This window comes from Rana temporaria, chromosome 3 (genome assembly GCF_905171775.1).
Source record: "Rana temporaria chromosome 3, aRanTem1.1, whole genome shotgun sequence".
Classification (NCBI taxonomy): domain Eukaryota; kingdom Metazoa; phylum Chordata; class Amphibia; order Anura; family Ranidae; genus Rana; species Rana temporaria.
Window position 1 is genome coordinate 330993826 of NC_053491.1, and position 18305 is coordinate 331012130.

The 18305-nt window shown below is 43.0% G+C and overlaps 1 protein-coding gene across 5 annotated transcripts in view; it reads left to right on the forward strand.

Annotated features, from left to right (window-relative positions):
- RNF213 (ring finger protein 213) overlaps positions 1-18305 on the forward strand; it is a 520350-nt gene that overhangs the window by 312781 nt on the left and 189264 nt on the right. For all 5 annotated transcript variants that reach the window (XM_040345008.1, XM_040345007.1, XM_040345006.1 and 2 more), the window contains 3 exons: positions 3327-3482; positions 6435-7590; positions 13682-13875. In XM_040345008.1, coding sequence (XP_040200942.1) covers positions 3327-3482; positions 6435-7590; positions 13682-13875 — 1506 coding nt within the window. The remainder of the gene's footprint in view (positions 1-3326; positions 3483-6434; positions 7591-13681; positions 13876-18305) is intronic.

The window sequence follows — 18305 nt, forward strand, 5'->3', positions numbered from 1 at the left end:
GAAATTGTATAATGTATGGCCAGCCTAAAGAGCCTGTGTCCTGTATTGTACAACTTAGAAAACAGGACTTTTAGCTTACCAGTAAAATCTTTTTTTTGGAGGGCCCCTGCACTTTGTTCTTATGATCTCACTATTGCTTGGTTCAAACAGGCTAGCTGGGAGTGGGAGGAGGTATATAGGACAGGGGTGGGGCTGTGTATTTTTAGAGGAAAAAAAACTATTAAGCTCACAATAAAAATATGGCATGAAGAACACTGTGTATTACAGTATTTGCAAATGTTCAAATCTCATTTTAGCAGTATAGCAACAATTCAAACAACCACATCCTTTGTCAAGCTGAATTACTAAAATGTGATTTGTATAATTGCACTTGAATCTACAAGTAAGGCCCCATTCACATTTGTGCGACTTGCCATGCGACTTTGGACCCCAAAGTCACATGACAAATTGCACACCCACATTTCCCAATGATAACCATTCATATCTGTGCAACTTCAAGTCACAGCGACTTTAAAGTAGTTCCTGCACTACTTTGGTCTGACCATAGGCGTGCGCACATAGGGTGTAAGGTGTGCCTGGGCACACCCTAATCACCCTGTACTATACAGATTCCCCCTGCTGCCTGGCTGCAGATAAAGAGACTGGGGAATCTCTGTCCTCAGTCCCTTTCTCTGTCTCAAAAGTTAGACATCAGGGGTCTGTTTAGACTACTGATATTTCACCAAAGCCCCCAAACAGGGCTCGTAAAAAATAAAAATAAAATAATATTAAAAAAAAATAATAAAAATACATTTGTAAAAAAACAATAATAATAATACAGATAAAGATAAACTGACACCGATCTCTGCCCTGCTGACAAAGCCCTACTGACTTGCCCACTGCCATATATGGTATATTAGACACGCATGTGTGTTTGACACCTATGGGTCTGACTTTCATACGATTTGAGGTCCATAGACCTTAATGTAAATGTAAATGTTACAGCCCGCAGTTCAATGTTTTTTTTTTTTTATCTGAATTATATGTGATGGATCAGAACACACTAGTCTAAGTTGGTGAAGTAAAACTAGAAAAATATATACATAAAACTATTTTTCAGAAATAAAAAAGTAATTGTCTTGTGCGTATGTATTCACCCCCTTTGTTATGAAGCCAATAAAAAGCTTTGGTGCAACCAATTACCTTCAGAAGTCACATAATTAGTGAAATGATCTCCACCTGTGTGCAATCTAAGGCCCTGTACACATGGTCGGACAAAACCGATGAGAATGGACCGAGGTTCAGTTTCATCGGTCCAAACCGACCGTGTGTATAGCCCATCGGTTTGTTTTCCTTCGGTCCAAAATGTTAAAACCTGCTTTAAAACCAAACCGATGGACCGCTGCCCGATCGGTCCAAACCGATGGTTAGTACAGAAAGCACCGGTTCAAAATCCGCGCATGCTCAGAATCAAGTCGACGCATGCTTGGAAGCATTGAACTTCGTTTTATTCAGCACGTCGTGTGTTTGACGTCACCGCGTTCTGACCCGATCAGTTTTTGGAACGATGGTGTGTACACACATCAGACCACTTCAGCGGTGAACCGTCGGACCATTCTCATCGGTTTGGTCGGACCGTGTGTACAAGGCCTAAGTGTCACATGATCTGTTATTACATATACACAACTTTTTAAAGGGCCCCATAGGCTGCAACACCTAAGCAAGAGGCACCACTATCCAAACACTGCAATGAAGACCAAGGAACTCTTTTAAGTTATTTCCCTATCCACATTTATTTCCAGAGTACCAAACAAGTAAGGGACAACATTGTTGAGAAGTACAAGTAAGGGTTAGGTTATAAAAAAAAATATCCAAATCTTTGATGATCCCTAGGAGCACCATCAAATTTTTCATAACCAAATGGAAAGAACATGGCACAACAGCATACCTGTCAAGAGATGGCCGCACACCAAAACTCACAAACCGGGCAAGGAGGGCATTAATCAGAGAAGCAGCACAGAGACAGCACAGAGACCTAAGGTAACCCTGGAGGAGCTGCACAGTTCCACAGCAGAGACTGGAGTATCTGTACATAGGAAGACCATAAGCCATACATGCCATAGAGTGGGACTTTATGGCAGAATGGCCAGGAGAAAGTCATTACTTTCAGCAAAAAACAAAATGGCACATTTTGAGTTTGTGAAAAGGCATATAGGAGACTCCCAAAATGTATGGAGGTGCTCTGGTCTGATGAGACAAAAATGTAACTTTTTATCCATCAAAGAAAATGCTATTTCTGGCGCAAACACAACACATCACATCACCCAAAGAACACCATCCCCGGTAAAACATGATGGTGGCAGCATCATGCTGTGGGGATGGATGTTTTTCAGCAGTCAGGACTGGGAAACTGGTCAGAGTTGAGGCAAAGATGGATGGTGCTAAATACAGGGATATTCTTGAGCAAAACCTGTACCACTCTGTGTGTGATTTGAGGCTAGGAAGGAGGTTCACCTTCCAGCAGGACAATGACCCCAAACACACTGCTAAAGCAACACTTGGAGTGGTTTAAGGGGAAACATGTAAATGTGTTGGAATGGCCTAGTCAAAGCCCAGACCTCAATCCAATAGAAAATCTGTGGTCAGACTTAAAGATTGCTATTCACAAGCACAAACAATCCAACTTGAAGGAGCTAGAGCAGTTTTGCAAGGAGGAATAGGCAAAAATCCCAGTGGTAAGATGTGGTAAGCTAATAGAGACTTATCCAAAGCGACTTGGAGCTGTTACAGCCACAAAAGGTGGCTCTACAAAGTATTGACTTTAGGGGGTGAATAGTTATGCACTTTTTCTGTTATTCTTTCCTATTTGTTGTTTGCTTCACAATAAAAAAATAAAAATCTTCAAAGTTGTGGGCATGTTCTTTAAATTAAATGATGCAAATCCTTAAACAATCCATGTTAATTCCAGGTTGTGAGGCAACAAAACACGAAAAATGCCAAGGGGGGTGAATACTTTTGCAAGGCACTGTACCAAGATCTTTTCTGTCTCCTTTTTGGTATATTTGTTTCTCCACTTATTTATCATTCTTGTTTTATGTACAGAGCATGCAAGAACTGTTTGCTGCTCTGGAAACTGATCACTTACTTTTTGTTCTTTTCAAAATAATAATAAAAAAACGATTGAAACAGAACCCACACGTATTAATTAGACCACTGAATATATGGCAGCTAACCTTACTAAAACCAAGAAATAGTTGGATACCCACATCTTCCGTTTTCTGTAGATGATTTACTTCTTCAGAATAGTTATTAATGTATATTTTTTTGTTTCTATGAATTTTCCACAGATTACACCTGACAGTGTTTTACAGCTGATTCTTATGGAGAATGAGGAAAATAAGCGCAGTTACACGCTAGAGGAACTAAAAGAATTGCTCAACAAACTTATGCTTATGTCAGGCAAAGGAGAACAAGGCAACTCAGAAGTTGACAAGTTTTCTGAGGTAAAACAGTAGGAACTTATATTGGCTAAGAGCTGATGTTATGTGTTGCACATTAATTTGGGTTCGCAGGGGCCTGGGCACACCAAACCTTGATTTTTTTTTTGTGTATAATCATAACACCTTTGTCCAGCTGAATACAGATACGTTTTTTAGGTAGCAGTTTTGCTGAGGGATTACTACTTGTCTTGCATGCAACTCTATGTCCAGATTTTCAAAGTCCCCCAATGGACAAAATCTGCATGGAGTTTGCCCATTTTCGCTATGCTTGTGTGGGTTAGCTTTGGTTTCCTTCCACGTCGTAAAATCATATTTGTTATCTGTCACCCTACTAAATTGTACCTAGAATGTGTAGGTCTGTGGTAGGGACATTAAGTTTCTTCTAGAACAAGGTTTGATGTTAAAGCGGTTGTATACCCGCAATTTTTTTTTTTTTTACACCTGTAAGGCAAAAGCCATAATGAGCTAGTTTGCACCGCAGACTAGCTCATTATGAAATACTTACCTTAAACGAGGTGTAGAGAACTTGCCTCGTCCACACCGAGCGAGATGTCATCTTGCCTCGGCGTGTCTTCCGGGTATTGCCGCTCCAGCGCTGTGATTGGCTGGAGCGGCGATGTCGTCACTCCCGCGCATGCGTGCGGGAGATTTCATTCCGGCACAATGAACAATGCACAATGAACTTTAATGGTTCATTGTGCATTATTAAAGAGATTGTCAACAGCCAAAGTTGCAGTCTCCTGAAAGTCCAGTCTTATAATTACCTTCCTAGTGACCCCTTGTCCCTCTTTACCTTAGTCTGATAAGTTCTAACCTTACTGTTAAATGGTGTTGGAGATTACGCAGGTTTAATTAGATCCTTCTCATTGGCCTGCCAATTTGTATCCTGGTTAGGAGGTCATATACTTACCTATGCCGGGGGACCCCGGTAATTAAAACAAACCTTGCCTGGGTGACCCTTTCCTCTTTTCAAATCACTTACTGTAAATAAGTGCAAAATGTACCTGTAAAGAAAAAGGTTAGATTTAGTCTTACCTTACCCTTACCTCTTCCATATCGCTGGGCATGAAGTCACTGTCCTGGGTAATGTATTTGCGAGAATCTTCTTGTGAAATTTTGGCTGCTCTTCATTCCCCATGGTTTAACCAATATTTTAACTAATACTACTGTGATGCCATCTTGGCCTAGGTGCGATGAGTGAAAGACAGAGCTGTAGTAAGTGTAAACCCTAACCTTTGTGTTCACAGGTACAGTTTATACTTACTAATAGTAGATGAATTGTGAAGGGTGAGATGGCCCAGGTAATGTAAGTGGACCTTGCATTTTATTGCAAGGTCTACTTGAACCAAGGGCTCCAGAAGAGAGGTGGAGGAGCATTGCAAAGTTACAGTAAGTATTAGTGGGTCGAGGGGTGAACATTTCACTGTCTCTTTTTCATTTAGGGCAAAGTGAAAGAGTTTCTTTAAAGCGGGGTTCCAACCACAATTAGCATTTTTTAAATGTATGTCCTTTCATCATGCGTTTTTATAATATAAATCCGGTCACTTATTATTTTACAATCCGCCGCCGCTCCATAGTTATTCAAAAAAGATAGTTTATAAAACTATGTCCACATCGCTGTCATTTTGCTTGTGGCCTTTGTGAAGCCCACAAGCACTTACTTCCTGGAAGTCTTGGATGGGGAGTTTTAATGGGGTAGCGCACTGCATCCTGGGAAATGATGACACACATTTCCCAGGAGCATTAGCGTGCTGAGGAGCTGAGGGAGATGATGTTAGAATCCTAGGTGATTCCGAAGGCAGATTTCGTGGGACCGCATAGCAACAGGCATTTCCAGGTGAGTAAAACATTTTTTTTTTCTTTTTTCGGTCTAATGAGCACAATAATGAAAAAAAAAATTTGGGATGGAAACTCCACTTTAAGGGCTTATATTGTGTTGATGCCATATAAGGCCCCTTGTTTTTCAGGTGCACCCAATTGGAACCTCCTCTATGGAGCGGAGGGTGTAAACGGACATGTTTTCACAGGTGGTCTGTTTACATCGGACTACCCATAGAGGAGAGTGGGCTGTGTCCTTGTTTGCACTGCATAACAGATCTGTTCAGTGGGGATCAGCAGACAGATCCTTGCTGAGCAAGTGGATCGCAGGCAGAGTTCCACCCCATGTGAAAGGACCCTTAAGAAGAAAAATAAAAGTTAACTTTGTTTCAAAGGCGTTTATATATAATATAAAATTAACATAACCGCATAAGCTGTCTGAGACCATGCAATCGGTTTCTTAGCTGAAAAACGAAAAAAATAAACTACGTGAGCTAAGATAAACTAACTAGAGAGTGTATATTTAGCGAATCAATGTGGATTAGAACTAATCCAATGTTTTACATTTAAAGCGAAGTGACAGTGTCTTTGTTAAGGCCTATCTTGACATTTACCATGCTGGTACTTCCCTGCCATTCCCTCTGCTACCTCTGAAAATACCTGGTGAAAACTACAATAGTTTCTTCATGTCTTTCTCCTGATCCCCCGCTGCTCTCGGGAGTTCCGCCCATAGACCCCCATAAAATTACTGCGTCCTGCAGTGACAAATGAGTCAGTGGGAGGAAACATTAAGTACAGCAGTGGACCAGGGGATCAACAATCCTAGAAATGTCTTTCTGGAGAAACTTCATCTGGGGATTTCACTACAGTGAAATAGTGTTCATTGGCACAGGCTTCAGTACAGGTAAGTAAGGCACATTTTGTATTTGGACTTTTACATTTAGTGACAGAGTGGCTTTTAATTAGCTTTGTTTGCTTTAAATCTGCACTTATGCTTTGATAGCTTGGCTAAGGCAGAAAAAAGGATTTCACAGAGAACTGTATTTTATTGTTTAGTTTATGTATTTTATAAAATATATTGGGTTAAGACCATTCAGAAAGCTGCACCGATTTCATATCATATCTTGTTTTATCTAGATATTTTCCAATGTTCAGAGGCTGGCTGGATCTTTTATTGACCTCTACCTGGCTGGGAATATGCTGTTTAGAACCTGGGAAGCTGAAATTTACTGTGAAGATAATGCTAGTGTCAGTGTTTTCATGAACTTTAATATTGAAGAAATTGATAAGCTTCAGGGACAAGAAGCTCTTACTGATTTGCTTCCCGACATCTGCAAAACCATGGAGAGCTTGTTAGATGAGTGGTTGGCCTTTGTCAGCAAGAAGAGATCTCAGCTATACTACTTAAATTACTACACAGCGGAGCAGGTGGTGTACCTGTGCCAGCAGTATCAAAAGAGGGATATTAGTGAGGAAGCTCTTGTTATGTTGTCTTTTATTAAATCTGACTGTAAAAAAATAGACACCATCAACTCCTACTTTCAGAAGACCAACTCCCGTTTTCAAACTGCTGTAAACCAACCAGATATGATGGATTTTGCAATGGAACTTGAAAACTGTACAGATGTTTCAAAGAAACTAGAGCTGGTTTGGAAGTTCTCTATGGACAACATGAGCTCTTTTTTCCCAGGATGTCTGGATCTAGACACTTTAGGTACAAGCTTAGCTGCCCTGGCTAAGCTAAATAAGAAACCAATAAATCGTGACCTTCATCCCAGTTTACAACCAGGTCAGCCCAATCTTATTCTTTGTCCTCCCTCAGACATTTTGTCCTGTGCTATAGCCATATATATGCACAGCTCTGATGAGCAACTTCCATCTTATGATGAAGTACTTCTGTGCACGCCTCAAACCACCTATGAAGAGGTGGCCTTGTTTCTTTGTAGATGTCTAACACCAGGGTACAGCGGGAAGAAGATTTATAGTTTGGTCTATGCAGACCAGTTAAGCTATGACGTAGGGTATAAATCAGAGCTGTTATTCCAACAACTGAAGGACCAGGGCATGGACAATTACAGTCTTGTAATCATATGTAACTCTGATCGAGAGCATTGCTACATCCCTTCAGTTTTCAGCCAGTTCAAGATTCATATGATCCCCCAAGGGCAACCTGTGGCGATCCACCGTTACCTGTGTAAACACTTTAAAGTTGGTTCTGATGTGGTGTCGGCTGCCTCTGTATTTAAAAATGGAATGAGTGCAGGAATTGTGTCATCAAAGCGAGCAGGAGTTGGTAAGTACAAGCAGTGGTAAGAGTATGCAGTATTTTACCATAACAGAGACCCATGTGGCCTTTTCTGCATGGGGTACAACCTGGTCTTGCAGCTCATGCATTTAAAGAAGAACTAAAGACAAAACTTTTATTTTTTTGTTTATTTTGGATAGCGCAAGGTAGGGTTATAACACCTGTCAGATTTTTTTTCCCGCTATTTGTGTCCCATTTCAGAGATTTTCCTTTGCTTCCTGTTCCATAGCCAACCAGGAAGTGAGAGGAAATCCCTGCAAATTAAAGGAATCCATAGGAACCCCCAGGTCACCAGGATTAGTGTCCCCATTAGAAGATTTCCCCTCTGTTTTTCTGGGGACAACCCAAAATTTGGGATTTTCTTTACTTTCACGTTCAATGATAATGGTAAACAGGACAATTAGAGGGTGGGAGAGAATCTCCTTAACAAGGGCACAGACTGAAAAAAACAGTCAGGGATTCTAATCCCTCTCCGCTCTATCCAAAACGTAAAAAAACATTTTGGGCCAGATTCTCAAAAGAGATACGATGGCGTATCTCCAGATACGCCGTCGTATCTCTGAGGCCTTGTACACACGAGAGGATTATCCGCTGGAAACGGTCCTTCGGACCGTTCCCGCGGATAAATCCTCTGGCGGATTTTGATCTGATGGTTGTACTAACCATCAGATCAAAATCCGCGCGGAATCCATCCGCGGTGACGTGTTGCGCCGTCGCCGCGATGATGACGCGGCGACGTGCGCGACGCTGGAAGGTAAAGACTTCCCACGCATGCGTCGAATCATTACGACGCATCCGAGGGAGGGGATCGGACGGATTGATCCGGTGAGTCTGTACAGACCACCTGATCAATCCGCTGGACAGGATTCCAGCGGATAGATTTCTTAGCATGCTAAGAAATTTTTATCCGCTGGAAATCCATCGGCCCGAAAAATATCCGCGGATAAATATCTGCTGGGCCGTACACACCACAGGATCTATCCGCTGGAACTGATCCGCGGATAAATACCAGCGGATAGATCTTCTTGTGTGTACGGGGCCTGAGTCTGGGCGGTCGTATCTATGCGCCTGATTCTTAGAATCAGTTACGCATAGATTTCTATTAGATCCGACCGGCGTAAGTCTGTTACGCCGTCGGATCTTAACTGCATATTTACGCTGGCCGCTAGGGGCGTGTACGCTGATTCACGCTTAGAAATATGTAAATCAGCTAGATACGCGAATTCACGAACGTACGCCCGGCCGACGCAGTACAGATACGCCGTTTACGTTAGGCTTTTCCCGGCGTATAGTTACCTCTGCTATATGGTGGCGTACATGCGGCGTACCAATGTTAAGTATGGACGTTGTTCCCGCGTCGAATTTTGAATATTTTACGTTGTTTGCGTAAGTCGTCCGTGAATGGGGCTGGACGTCATTTACGTTCACGTCGAAACCAATACGTCCTTGCGGCGTACTTTAGAGCAATGCACACTGGGATATTCCACGGACGGCGCATGCGCCGTTCGTGAAAAACGTCAATCACGTCGGGTCACAAGTTATTTACATAAAACACGCCCCCCTGTTCCAAATTTGAATTAGGCGGGCTTACGCCGGCCTATGTACGCTACGCTGCCGCAACTTACGGAGCAAGTGCTTTGAGAATACAGCACTTGACCGTCTAAGTTGCGGAGGCGTAACGTAAATAGGTTACGTTACGCCCGCACAAAAATACGCCAAACTACGAGAATCTGGCCCTTTTGTGTTTAGTTGTACTTTGAGTATAATACTGCTTTCTGGACTGTATTATATCTTCCTGTATTGGTACAGTATGGTAGTAAACTTTGGGGGTCATAAGCGGAGATCTGTTTATAAAAGGAAAAACTCGGATCAAACACAGAGCTAGAGAATCCACAAGACAACCTAGGCAGTGGACCCAGCTACATTTATTCTCCTGCAGTAAACCAAGGGGATAGTGTGGTCTGTCAAAGCTATGTACCTGCCTATCACTTCTCAAGAGAGGATAAGGCCTCATGCACACTGGATAGCTGCTGTTTTGGTCATCAGATGTTTTATTTTATTTTTAACTGCCTCTAAACTCCCCTGCATGTTTCCTTCAATCATGCACGCATATGTAGGCTTTTAGCAGTGTTTTTTTGGCTGAAGAGTTTAGTGGCAGAAAGAGAAAAACCCTCTCCCAGCACGTTCGAGAGTAGCAGTGTTTTGGCAGAAACATTGACACCTCCTAAACTCCAGTGCCCAGCCTTTTCTTTTCTTTAAATAGCTGGTTGTTGAGGAGTGAACCGGGGAGTCATGAGCTGTGATTGGGGTTTCCCGCTGACAGATGAATGTGAAAAAAAATAATTGCAATAAAAAAAGCAGCGTGGGGGTCCCTCCCAACCAATCCATACCCCTTTGGGCGTGGAATGGATTTTAACTCCAAAATTTTAAAAAGAATGCCATGGGGTCCCCCTCAATATCCGTAACAGACCCTTCCAAGTATGCAGCCTGACAGGAAAGGAAAGTGGGGGGGGAGCAAGGAGTAAGGGAGGGTTATAACCTCTGTCAGTTTAATTTCTCTAAGGAGTGCTGGCTATTTCTTTGTGTGGATTCTGTGGTGCCTCTGTTGCCCATGTGCCCCACTATATTTACTATAGGTGTTAGTACGGATCAGGATGCACTTAAAACCTGACATGTTTTCTAATCCCTCTCTACTCTTCAGTCATACTTTAAACATCCTTATTAAAACTCTCATAAAGAAAGGTTGAACATCCCAGAAATGTTATGTGGCGTAAAAAATATGCTACTACCTAGCTCAGAAGGACTGTAAGAGCCTTCTGAATCTGTCAGCAATGAATCATATAGTTCTAATTGGGAAGAGTGTCTGATTTTAAACGAACTGGTCAAAAATTTGCAATTTATGCTTGCCCTATTAACCCCCCTGGCGGTATTCCTGAGTCTGACTCGGGGTGAGATTTTTTTGCTGCGATCGGTAACCCCGAGTCAGACTCGGGCTCGCCTCGCAGAATCCACAGGCATGGTTTACTTACCTTGTCCCTGGATCCAGCGATGCCACCGCGCTGTGTGAGCAAGCGGGACCTCGCTCGATTCACACAGTGCCTCTGTGTGCCGCCGATCTCCGTTCCCTGCGACGTTACGACGCACAGGGGCAGAGAACGGTGCCAAATTCAAAAAGGTAAACAAACACCTTACATATACAGTATACTGTAATCTTATAGATTACAGTACTGTATGTAAAAAATACACACCCCCCTTGTCCCTAGTGGTCTGCCCAGTATCCTACATGTTCTTTTATATAATAAAAACTGTTCTTTCTGTCTGTAAACTGTAGATTGTCCATAGCAACCAAAAGTGTCCCTTTATATCAAAAATGGTTTTAGAGCAGCTAGAAAACAGCGATAATAAATTATAATCACTTGCAGAATTGTGCGATAGCGATTTGTGGGGAAATTCGTCATAAAAAAATAAAAATAACGACAGCTACAATTCTGCAACTGAGCAAATTTCAGTGATTTTGAGTTGATTACATTATTGAATAATTTTTATTATAATTATATTATTATTTGTTATAATTATTTATAATTATTTATTATATTATAATTTATAATTTTGTTTTTAAAAAAATTTCATACCCGGGATGTCTACTAGACTCTTGTTTGGTCAGATTTAAGTGAGTTATTCCTAAGAATTACAGGCCTACAATATAAAATGCCAAATTTCCTTGCAAATAATGGTACCGCTTTCATCACCTTTTTTCTGAAATAATCATCCCGCCAGGGAGGTTAGGAGACAAAAACACAGGATACAATTGGAGTCAAACCAATTAGCAGTTTTAGAGCTGTAGGCAGCTAAATATATATGTTGATCTCCACTTTTCCTGGCCCTGGTCTAGCCTAGTTGAGAGCCCCTTCCTTCATGCGATGGGCTACCTTCCCCACCTAAAGGAATGCTTAGTGTACAAGGACACATTTCCGAGTAAAGAAGAGTGTTTAGAGACAGAAAAAATCAAATGCCCTTAAAAGTAGCATATTTGACGCCCAGTGTGCATCAAGCCTTATATAGGCGTATAACTTTCATTTGAACATTCTGGTCCAGATTCACGTATCCTGGCGTAAAACTATGCGGGCGTAACGTATCTCGTTTACGCTACGCGGCCGCAAGTTTTACGGGCAAGTGCTTGATTCACAAAGCACTTGCCTGTAAAGTTGCGGCGGCGTAGCGTAAATCCTTCGGCGCAAGCCCGCCTAATTCAAATGATCCAGGTAGGGGGCGTGGATCATTTAAATTAGGCGCGTTCCCGCGCCGATCGTACTGCGCATGCGCCGTCCCTAAAATTTCTCGACGTGCATTGCGCTAAATGACGTCGTAAGGACGTCATTGGTTTCGACGTTAACGTAAATGGCGTCCAGCGCCATTCACGGACGACTTACGCAAACGATGTACATTTTTAAATTACGATGCGGGAACGACGGCCATACTTAACATTGGTTGCCCCTCATAACGACGGCCATACTTTATACAGCAATTTGTGAATCTGGCCCCCTGTTTACAATTATCATTAAAAGTAAAAGAAAATTTCACATTTTAGGTTGTCACTAGAACAGTAAAAGAGGGGTAATCTTCCAATAGAGACACTAGTTCTGGTGAATTCCCTTAATTTGAAGGATTTCCTCTCACTTCCTGTTTGGCTATGGGGCAGGAAGTGAATGGAAATCTACACAATAGGACAAAAGTTCTACTTTAAAGAAGAATTCCAGCAAAAAAAAAAGTTTCCAGTGCAGTGGGGCTGTGCCCACATTGCATGGGTTAACTGCTCATTTGGATGAGGAGAGTGGAGCTATACTTGCCTAATTCGCGATCCTCCGATTGCAAGACTGGTCACACTAGCGGTCTTGTGCGGTGGACGGTTCTTGATGTGACCAAGCCCATAGACTGGCTCTGGATGTGAGTATGGCAGGAACAGTCCACCGCTGAACGAGGGTAGAAGGATCGGGTCAGTATATCCTTTCGGTGCGCCCCTAGACAAAACAAGCAGTTAACCCATGCAGTGCGTGCCCAGCCCCACTTTTTTTCCCTGGGTTCTGCTTTAAATGTCAACTGATAAGCTTCTAAACCTTAAAAAAAAATTATGGAAAAACTGGCTAAAAAGCACTGCAAGTATCCAGGGATAGAAAACTACTTTACAACTATTATGCCTCGTACACACGACTGGTTTTCCAAACGGGAAAACTGCCATGTTTGCATTTGGTCAGGAAAACCGGCCGTGTGTATGCTCCATAGCAGTGTTTTCATGTTGGGAAAACCGGCCGTGTGTACACGGGGAAAAGCAACCGAGCAGGTTCTCGGTTTTGCCCCCGGTTTTCCCGGCAGACTTTTGACCGCCTGGAAAACAGATCGTGTGCACGAGGCATAAAGCCCCTTTCAGACGTGCGGACCGTATGTCCGCTTTTTCATCCATCTGTTTGCCGATGAAAAAGGGACATACATTGGTCCCTATGTGATTCCGGGTGTCAGCAGATAAACATCCGCTGACACCAGTAATCACCCGCCTCCGCAAAGATCTGATTTTGCAGACGGAAGAAAACCCAATTTTTTCTTCCGTCATCGGATCGGGTAGACACGGACACACGGTCCATGTTCATCCGATCCCCCCCATAGGGGAGAGCGGAGAAAAGACAGGGCAGTCCCTGCACAGTGTGCGGGGACCACCCTGTCAGCTGCTGGCTCAGCGGGGATTTACAGAGCGATCCCTGCTGAGCTTACGGACACACGGAGGCAGATCATTACTGATCCGCCCCGTGTGAAAGGGCCCTTAGTCTCTTTGCCAGAGCCTTTGTGAGTTCTTACTCCAGGTACAGGACAGTGTCTGTCTATATAGCATCAATTTCATTTAGCCTTTCTGCAGCCTGCACTGTAAGCTAAGTAGTGAGCAACATGACTGCGGACCAGGTAATTCTAAGAAAAATGATGTCGTTTTTACGTTGTTTCTTTAATTAATCAACATATACTGTAGCTTAAAATAGGCTATAGTTAAACGTGTAAACCATTGTAACAATATTAAATGTCCCTGTTACCCTAGGAAAATCTTTGTATGTGAAAAGGCTTTACCAAAAACTTGAGTCAAGATTTTCAAGTAAAAAGCCACTTCTCAAAATAATTCGGCTCATTAAGCCAGAAGTGGATGGGAACAAAGTATTGGAATCCTTGCTTCCTTTTCTAGATGGAAAATTTAAGAGTCGTCCTATAATATTCCACATTGATATTACATCTTCTGTAAGTAAAATGATATCTGAGCAGTGTACAACTTGTATTATAGTGGTGGATACATTTATTAGTGCTGGGACCAGAAAAATGCCTTTGTGTGAGACTTTTAAAGCATCACTTATTGATCTCTTGATTTAACAATATAAAGAGGACCAATTATGTCTGGGCATAGGCAAGAATTTAAACTTTCATTACTAAATTATAATGGTTGTTCTTTGTTCTTTCATACAGTAGCTGTACTTAGGTTGTCCGTGTCTAAGTCTGCAGCTTGAATCAAATGGTGAAAGGTCACCTGAAATTTGATAGTTGCCTTCCTCTTTGCATGACTTCACGCTGCACACTCAGGAGCTGGGAGACAAACAGGTTGTTCACATTGAGGAGAAAAATATGCGTGTTTCAAAAGTAAACTTACCCTTCCAAAATGGTACCCTTTAAAAATGAATTAAAAAGGACTATGTTGATTTTTTTTTTCATCTCAGTCATAGCTAGTTTCCTCCATATTCCTGGGAATTCCACATGTGGGCCATTTGAGTAATTTATAAGAATAGAAGAGGGGAAGGAGAGTGAGGCGCCAGGTGATCAATAGTGTAAAACGGTTTAATGAGTGTATATAAAAAACTCAACTCAGAGGGTGATCAAGGAAGTCTGTCTGTGCCCAGATGGGCTGTGTGAAGCATCCCACATGGGTTTGTGGGATAGTCCTTGCTGCAGAGACAGCTCCGTGAAGACAGTAGGGAGGGAGCTGGAACCACGAGCTGCAGGGAGCCAAATGACAGCTGTCAAAACCTGGAGTAGAACTGACCAATCAGAATGCGTTTCAGAGGCTAGTCACACCTCATTCCCCAGCCAATGGAGAACACCGGACAAAGTAGTTTTTATGGTTGCTGACAATTAACCCTGACAGGAGTGCTGGATTGTCTGCGAGTTCAGAAAAAAGGGGGCAGAAAGCTAAAGTTACTCTGCAGAGCTCAGTAAGGAGAGCTCTGAGAGCTGATTGGAGGAAAGAGACGCACCCCCCTCCACACATTTCACAGGAACAGAGCTGAAGCTGTCAATCAGCTGGAGCTTTCTCCTCTGTCACCTTTTTTCTCTTGCTCTCAGGAAAACTTGTCATAAGTGATTTACGCTGATAGGAGAACATGAAAAACAGAAATGACACACAGTGCTCTTAACTGAGACAATTATACACTATAGAGGGATGCTCATTGTTCATATTTCATGTCTGATGTTTAAAAACACTTTAACCACTTCCCGTCCAAGGTACATCATATGACGTCATGGAATTTGAGTGGGGATACCTGGATAATGCCTGCAGCTACAGGCATCATCCAGATATTAAAAAAAATCTGCCGGCAAGTCTGTGCGCTGTAAGAACAATCATAGCGGCAGTTCAGGCGTTTGATTGTTCTTACAGGCAGCGGGGGGGAACGTCTCCCCGCCGCCCTTCGATGCTTCTCCCGTTCAATTGGTGAGCCGGAGAATGAATCGATCGCCGCCAGAAGTTTACCATAGAGATTTTGATGGGGATCAAATGATCACTTTTGTCATCCATATCCCACCACCGCCACTGATGTCATCCCTTTCCCATGGCCACCACTGATGTCATCCCTATCCCCACCACCACCGCCACTGATGCAATTCCTATCCCACCGCCACCACTGATGTCATTCCTAGCCTGCCACTGATGTCATTCCTATCCCACCACCGCCACTAATGTCATCCCTTACCCCACCACCACCGCCACTGATCTCATTCCTATCTCACCGCCACCACTGATGTCATTCCTAGCCTGCCACTGAAGTCATTACTATACCACCACCGCCACTGATGTCATTCCTAGCCTGCCACTGAAGTAATTACTATCCCACCACCGCCACTGATGTCATTCCTATCCCACCGACACCACTGATGTCATTCCTAGCCTGCCACTGATGTCATTACTATCTCCCCACCGCCACTGATGTCATTCCTATCCCACCACCGCCACTGATGTCATCCCTATCCCCACCACCACTGATGCCATTCCTATCCCACCGCCACCACTGATGTCATTCCTAGCCTGCCACTGATGTCATTCCTATCCTCAACACCCCCACTGATGTCATTCCTATCCTCAACACCCCCACTGTCACTGATGACATACCTATCCCACTGCCGCTACTGATGTCATCCCTATCCCTCCCCTACCACCCTAAGTGGACTGATCCCTCCCCCACCACCATGGCTGCCACTAATTCCCCCACCCCCCTCACCACCACCGCTGCCACTGATCCCATACCCCCACCACCCTCAGTGAACTGATCCCATCCCCATTACCACCGCTGCTACTGATCCCATCCCTCAATTGCTGCTGCTAATCCAATCCCCTCCACACCATCAGTGGACTGATCACACTCATCTCACCACCACTTCCACCTCTGCCACTGATCCTGTGATCCATGTTATCTGATATGAATAAAAAATATGTTGCGCTAAATAAAACTCAAATAGTAAGATGAAAATTAAACAGGTGAGTCCAAAGAGTCACAAACGTGACATAAATAAGTGAATTTTGACTGTTGTGACACCAACTTCCTCCACCAGTGGTGAGACCACCACCAGAAATCAACATGTGCCCTTACCAGAGAGCAGTGACCACCTATTACGGTAGTATAACATAGAAAAAGTATAGAATGGTGCAGCGAAATGTAAATGAGTCCATACACTTTTCAGTGAAATCGGTATGAAGCAATGTAAGATAAAAACACCACATAAGGAAGGATCTTCAACTAATACTGGATATTCAAAGTGACAAATCCTCCACCTTCAAAAGTATACATTCTTACCAGATAGGATGGACCACTGGGTGAACAGAGAGCACTTAGATTGCCTTAATTTTTTATTCCCACATATCCAATTTATCTCATGATTACATCCTTGCCTGCATCACTGCCGGATTGATTCATCATTTATACCCCATGTGTGGTAACAAGCGTGTCTGACCATCTGCAATTTTCATTGTTCGTTTATATATTGTGTCTGCTTGATTCTTTTATTTATATGGTCTACCAATCAGATTTCTTTTAGCAGCACAAGGGATGTTTTCCATTTTTTGGAACACAGGGAGGTCAGATTGAACAAAGTTTTTTCAGACACACCATCTCCCAATAAGCCAGATGATTTATCTGTATGTTTTAAGAAGTTGGGTTATGGTTTTGAAAAGAAAATCAAAGCGTGGTGGGATATTGCATCTTTTGAGCAGTATACTAAATGCAAATTAGTCCCTAGGAGGAGATTAAGGTGGAACCTTCCACCTAATGATGGACTTGTAGATAATGGGCCAGATTCACAGAGACTTACGACGGCGTATCTCCAGATACGCCGTCCTAAGTCCAATTGGGCGCCGTCGTATCTATGCGCCTGATTCTTAGAATCAGTTGCGCATAGATTTCCCTAAGATCCGACCGGCGTAAGTCTCTTACTCCGTCGTATCTTAGGCTGCATATTTACGATGGCCGCTAGGTGGCGCTTCCGTCGATTTCAGCGTAGAATATGCAAATTAGGTAGATACGCTGATTCACAAACGTACGTCCACCCGGCGCATTTTTTTACGTCGTTTACGTTAGGCTTTTTCTGGCGTAAAGTTACCCCAGGGTCTATGAGACGCAGCCAATGTTAAGTATGGCCGTCGTTCCCGCGACAAAATTTGAATTTTTTACGTCGTTTGCGTAAGTCATTCGCGAATAGGGCTGGACGTAATTTACGTTCACGTCGAAAGCATGACGATTTGCGGATGTCATTTGGAGCATGCGCACTGAGATATGTCCACGGACGGCGCATGCGCCGTTCGTTAAAAACGTCAAAAACTTGGGGTCACTACTATTTTACATAGTACACGCCCCCAGCCAGCCTATTTTGAATTGGGCGGGCTTACGCCGGCCCAGTTACACTGCGCCGCCGTAAGTTTAAGCGCAAGTACTATGTGAATACACAACTTGCTGCTCAAACTTACGGCGGCATAGTGTATCTGATATACGCTATGCCTGCCTAAAGATTATACCTGAATCTGGCCCAATGAGTCCATACTTGAATGGCAAAACTTTTTTAATAAAAAAGGTGAGGAGTTGCTTGATCTGTTATTAGTTAAGAAGCAAAGGAAAGTGAAATTATTAGATAAACAAATTGTTGACCTTAAAAATAAAATAGAACCATTTCAGGAGTGACCGGATTTTCCCAAACTGTTTGATGAACGTAAAAATAAAATGGTTAATGGGATAAGGAAACACAGGAGAAGAAGAAAACAAAATATATTATTCTTGAGGTGACATATTTAAGTGGCAATCTAAGGTTCATAATGCAGAACCTGTGCCAGTTAATATGCCTCCTGCCTGGATTCCTCTTACCCCCCCCCCTGTCTACACCTACCAATACTTCAGGGGCCCCCTCTGTTCGGGGTCCTC